Source organism: Phaethon lepturus, unplaced genomic scaffold (assembly GCF_000687285.1).
Source record: "Phaethon lepturus isolate BGI_N335 unplaced genomic scaffold, ASM68728v1 scaffold29779, whole genome shotgun sequence".
Lineage (NCBI taxonomy): Eukaryota > Metazoa > Chordata > Aves > Phaethontiformes > Phaethontidae > Phaethon > Phaethon lepturus.
The window spans coordinates 1-6,137 of NW_010563251.1; the positions used below are offsets into that span (position 1 = coordinate 1).

The following is a 6,137-nucleotide window of genomic DNA, read 5'->3' on the forward strand; positions in this document are numbered from 1 at the left end:
GAGGTTCGTGTGACATTAAAACCGAGGAAGAATATATATTTTTGTTAAAAATAACATTTCAGAGTTTTGCGGTAGCTTCGTTGAATTACCCCGTCCTAGTTTGCTAGCGAGTCCAACATATTGACTTCAGACGGGTTTGATCTTTCTCATTCAATGTGTGTGCTTCAGGAACAAAGAACTTGCGGTGTTACTTGCAGAAATTATGTATTAATGGGCATGCAGCCGTATTGCCATTTGTAGTGGACGTCAAAATCACATCAGTCACTACGGTAGAAAACAGTCCATTACAGAAATCTGTTTTTCAATGGCATGGGACGGATTAAAAGATTTGCCGAATCCTGGCCAGTGCTAATTTCTGCAGTTCTGTTCACTACCTTATGTGTAATCCTTTGACATAGAAAAGAAAAATGAAAACGTTCCGTGTAATGAATTCTGTGCAGTTCAGAAAAACAGAATCAGCTTTGTCAAGTCTGTACTTTAAAAGCTACTTTATTTGGATTTTGTAAGTTTGGGGGGGGGTATGTGTCCTTTTTTTTTTAAGAGCTCTTAGTATTTTGTAAAGCCTAGGGTTGTTTTATTTTATTATTTTTTAAATCTGCAGGTTGCAATAAAAATAATAGATAAAACAAGGTTAGACCCAAGCAATCTGGAGAAGATTTATAGAGAAGTTCAGATTATGAAGCTTTTGAATCATCCCCACATTATCAAGCTATATCAGGTAAGAGGTCAGCTTTGAAGTGCAGCACACGGATGAGATATGCTTGTGTTCTTCTCCTGCACATGATTTTACATCAAATATTTGCAGAGAGAATGCATATTGAAGTACTTTTTGAAAAACACTTAAAATAAACTGCGTTTTTTAAAAGTCATTCATCATTCTTTGAATAAGACTCTGCTACGTTAAACAGCTTTTTGACAAAACGCACTGTAAAATTTGCAATTAAAACCAAGCTGAAGTTTGTTTCAGACTGAGTAACTGATTATCTGAACTTCTATGATTGACTTGCCTTTCCTAACTCCCCTACTTTTCCAGTTTAAATGACTAGAACTTCTTGCATGCTTTTGATAAGAGGAAGACTTAAATGCATGTAGGATAGCAGAGAAGAAAGCACAAAAGTTGAGTTTGCCATAAATGGAAGGGATTTCAAATCAACAATTGAACCAAATCAATCTAAGTAGATTCTAAGAAAAAATTCTTAAAAATCTAAGTAGAAATCTAATCTAAGTATTAGAATTCTAATCTAAGTAGAAAAGCAAAAGCCAGTAAATGTTGGTAACTTAGACTATGTTAAAAAATTACCTGTTTGGTTATTCTGTTTGTATAGTTTTGAAAGTGAATTTTAAATACCTTTCCCCTTGTAGAGTTTCACAACATGAATTTTGGTTTAAATTTGTTCAGTTTCTGCACTGATGGGTATTTTTAACAGTAAGAACAAATTAATGTGTTGTGCAGAAAACAGGATCACAGCTGTCTAGTGAGCAACGACTGCTTTGCAAATTCTAAATATTCAATCTAATTAGCATTTGGTGTAAGTTCCTCTTAATCATCTTAAATAGTTCCATGTGGATTTAAGAAGAAGATGAGGTATCACAGTCTGTCTGGACCTATCTAGAAGGGCAGGGGGGGAGAGAGGAGTAGATGGATGAAGCAGCAGGTCTGAAAGTCCGTGTGCAGTAGTGAACACTATTATCAGCTGCAATCTTACCGTTGGGTTGTTAGCTTAAAAAAAAAAAACAAAAGGGAAAAAAAATGTTTAATTAACGTGTAAGGCTGAAGAGCCAGTAAGGTAGGTGCTTAGGCAAGGCATTATTTTTAAAGAGCTTGACACACATGAAGTGCTTGATATTTATAGTATTAACCATCATAATAAAAATTATTCTGTGTTAACATCTGACGTCATTGTTGCCCATAGGGCAGTATAGGATATGTAGAAACATTCTAACAGTTCGGTTGATTTCATTTCAGTGGAATGATGTGGGTGAAAATACTATTTCGAAGCTTTTAGAAAAGCAGGTTAAATTCCATCTAGTTGAACCACTTTACTTGATGGAGCAAATGACGTTGGTAGTGGACCATAATTTCTTTTCAGTGAAGTTTTCTTTTCTTTGTTGTTGTAACTGATGGTTTACCTGTTTGGTGGAGACTGAGAGGCAGGGGTGGAATTAGATGACATACCAATGTTGGGTGTGTGTTCTTGTATTATTTCATCATTGTTTTAGTTTCAGCAGCGCGTCTTAATTTCATCCAGCTGGCAACTTTCCCAGAACACTTTCCTTCAGTTTTTTAAACTGGGAACCTCTCTTCCTTTGCTCCCAGTTTGTTTATTTTCATTTTGTGTCTGTGTGTACTTGTAGTGAGGGGAGGACAAGAGTCTCAGAAAAAGGTTACATGTTAGGAGCCTGGAAATTACAGCCTTTGAAGTAGCATTGACGCTTTTTTGATTGTTAACCTGTTGTGAGCTTTTCTGCTTCCAAAACAAAATAACTGCTCCTTCAGAGTTCAGTTCCAGGGAAATGTTTTTTAAAATCTGAAATGCAACATTTGGAAGAGTGCCATAGTAACTGAAGAAGAATTTGGACATGCCTTGCATTTTTCATTCATTATTTGGGTTTTAGTTCTTTTTTTTTTCCCTCCAAAGGAAAAAATGAACAAGTATCAAAGGAAATTGATACTAGATAGGTGAATGCTGGGTGATGTACTGACAGTTGTTGATGTGCATCAAGCACTGCCGTTACACAAACAGCAACCTATTGTCACTTGCATGGGAGGCTTGCCGCGTCCCCAGCCAACACCAAAGAGGAGTGGGGTATTTGATACTACTTCTTGATTTGTCAAAGTTGCAAATATTTTTCCTCATCCGAGTACCTGCTAGCCTTGAAACAAAGGTGACTGTATGTAAACTTCAAGTGTCTTTGTGTGTTCAAAATATATCAAATTAGTTGTAAGACTATGTATGCATATTTTAACAAAAAAAAAGAATTCAGGGAAGTGTATGAAATAATTGAAATGCTCATCAGTTATCTTAAGGAGATTAGGTGGCATGGTAATGGTGAGAACAATGACATGGGAAGCCATTGTGCATTGTAGGCACATAAGCATTGATTTGTTATGTTTTTCATTACCAGTTTGCTTGGAAGGAGCATTGTGGTGCAAAATTAGATGCCTTTACTGCCAGCTGCTGCGGCAAATAAATAATTGAACTGATATGTTTGAGAATACACTGAGAAAAATGAATGAAACTAGAGAGGTCTGCATTTTTTTTAAGCAGGTTCTCTCGTGTATTTACAGGTTATGGAGACAAAGGATATGCTTTACATTGTTACTGAGTTTGCAAAGAATGGAGAAATGTTTGGTAAGTCCTCACTGCTAGAGCTAACAATTCTTTAGAATTAGAAACCGTGGCTTTATTGTTGTCAATTCTGAGTAGTATATATATTCTGGTTAAAAAAACAGGGATAGCATTGTCAGCTGTCAAATGGCAAGTGCAGCACCTGCAGGGTTATGACAAATTTCCTCTGGGTGTTTCTAAATCCCATGGGTCTTTTCTTATGTCTTGCAGATCATCTGACCTCCAACGGGCACTTAAGTGAAAGTGAAGCACGGAAGAAGTTCTGGCAGATTCTTTCAGCGGTGGAATATTGTCACAGCCACCACATAGTGCACAGGGATCTCAAAACAGAGAACCTTCTGCTAGATGCTAACATGAATATCAAGTTAGCAGGTAATAAGAAACACGTGGTTACTCTATAAACAATGTTAGGCATGTAGGCAAATTCAGGCTCCCTAGGATGATCCTATAAATGCGTTTATGGCAACTGAAAACAAAACAAAAGTTACTGATATTTCTCTGAACATATCCCCTGGACAAAAGAGAATAGCTTAGATGAATAGGCAGAGAACAAAGCAATACATCTGCTCCCTTCTCTCCATTTTCCGCTACTTCTGAAATATTAGTATGTGGTTGAGTGATGTCTTACCCCAGACTTTTACCTTTATTCCAGACTTTGGCTTTGGAAACTTCTACAAGTCAGGAGAGCCCCTCTCCACTTGGTGTGGAAGCCCACCCTATGCAGCTCCAGAAGTTTTTGAAGGCAAAGAATATGAAGGACCTCACCTTGATATATGGGTGAGCTTGGTGTTCCTTAGAAATTTCATTTCACACTTCATGAGGGTCTGTGGGCTTTCAAAGTCATTGCTTCTACTGGAGTTACTCACACGCTGTGCTGTTTTCTATTGACAGAGCCTTGGGGTGGTGCTGTATGTCCTTGTCTGTGGTTCTCTGCCTTTTGATGGACCCAATTTACCAACTCTGAGGCAAAGAGTGCTGGAGGGGCGGTTCCGCATCCCTTACTTCATGTCCGAAGGTGATTTTTTTCAGATCCTTAATGTTAGGGGCTACAGATAAAGGAATAGCTGTCCTGTTCCTTTTTGGGGCAATGATAGATGGGACTTGTTTTGCAGCTGGCAATCACTTGGTCTTTACACATCCAGTGATTTCTGTAGGGCAGCACTTATAATAAGTTCAGGGGCTGGTTGTACACATTTTCTTTTCTGCGGTCTGCTTTATGGTGCATCTAAAAGGCTGTCATTTCCTTTCTTGGAGTATCTCTATGGCTTGCAAAAATATTTTACACCCTAGCTGGAGAAATAATCAGTCACAAAAGAGAGAAAACAGGATTTTAATAAGACGAGCCTGCAATGCTGGGATGGGTGTAGTTCTAAGATATTTTAACTATGCAGAAGGAGTATATTTCAGTGTGGCTATGCTGTCAAGGGAAAGCAGAAATAGTGGGGCTTAGCACTGTTTCTTGAACACTCGAACAGTCTGGTGAGAAAAAGGAACTGAAGAGTATTATCACCTTTCTCTGGTTTGAATTTGAAAACAAGTGAATGTGCCTCTCTCCAAGTGAAGAGTATCTTTTGAAGTCTGACCTGTATCAATTATAGCCACAAACGGCTTTGATTCCCTGGTTATAAACAAGTAAGCAGTATATGTGGACCAGGAAACTGTATGTGATGGGGTTTTGTACTAAATTCTGACCTGTTTTAAGTGGGTGTAACATCATTAAACCTGCCTCCACTCAAAACTAGCTCTCCTACAAGGTGCAAGACCACATGAAAACTGCCAGTATGCCACACAGGTTCATTTCCTGTAGTGACATGTTGCTTTTCTGAAATGTATTTGGACCTCTCTTGTGCTGGTTTGAATATCTGGTAGTGAGACCAGGCATCGGCTGCTCAGAAACCTTCAATTCCCATTCTCACAGACACCATACACTGTTGCCGGGAATGTTTCTTAGCAGTGACCTGGGGCTGGGCTGTTATTTTTACCCCTTGCTCATGAGTTTATCTTTGCCATCCAGACTGTGAAACACTAATCCGACGGATGTTGGTTGTGGACCCAACCAAGCGAATAACCATTTCCCAAATAAAGCAGCACAAGTGGATGCAAGCTGACCCATCCCTTCAACAGCAGCAGTCTTTGTCCTTCTCCATGCAAAACTACAACTCCAACCTGGGTGACTACAATGAACAAGTCCTTGGGATCATGCAAACGCTTGGCATCGACAGGCAGAGAACTGTTGAGGTGAGAAGTGCTTGCCCCTTAGATACGTCTTCAGTGACTACCAGAATGCCAGTGGTGTTGTCGTACATATGTCATTCAGTGACTAGCCTTGATCCAGTGTTACAATGTAGTAGAATCTTCACTGCCCTTCTGGATTTTTACTGATTTTTTGAGTACACTATTGTGAGGCCTTAATGATGAGTTTTGGCTGCTTATATCCTGAGTTACTTGTAACTTAAGGGTCCTTTCAATGTCTTCTAGTCTCTGCAAAACAGCAGCTACAACCATTTTGCTGCAATTTATTACCTGCTCTTGGAGCGCCTCAAGGAGTATCGAAGCAGCCAGCTATCGAGTCGTCCAGCAACTGGCCGTCAGCAAAGGCCGAGGAGCTCCGAGATCAGCAGTGTCGAGGTAAGGAAGGGCATTACTTACCTGGGAAGCTATGTCTGTTGGCTCTCTTTTTTTCTGCCCCTTGCTATGGGAAAGTACAAGATGGTAACTCTCAGGCTTTTGAAAACCTATTCTGATACTGGTGCCCTCTGATAGGACACAGCCTGCTGTTCTTCAGCA

General features: G+C 39.4%; 1 protein-coding gene across 1 annotated transcript in view; it reads left to right on the forward strand.

The window, feature by feature from the left end:
• Positions 1-567: 567 nt before the first annotated feature.
• The window catches only part of LOC104626577 (serine/threonine-protein kinase SIK2), a gene marked incomplete at its 5' end in the record, with an annotated part of 12,197 nt that continues 6,627 nt past the window's right edge, over positions 568-6,137 (forward strand). Inside the window, 7 exons of the mRNA XM_010294525.1 lie at positions 568-718; positions 3,290-3,353; positions 3,561-3,722; positions 4,003-4,127; positions 4,242-4,365; positions 5,365-5,588; positions 5,829-5,978. Of these exons, the coding sequence (XP_010292827.1) occupies positions 568-718; positions 3,290-3,353; positions 3,561-3,722; positions 4,003-4,127; positions 4,242-4,365; positions 5,365-5,588; positions 5,829-5,978 (1,000 nt within the window). The remainder of the gene's footprint in view (positions 719-3,289; positions 3,354-3,560; positions 3,723-4,002; positions 4,128-4,241; positions 4,366-5,364; positions 5,589-5,828; positions 5,979-6,137) is intronic.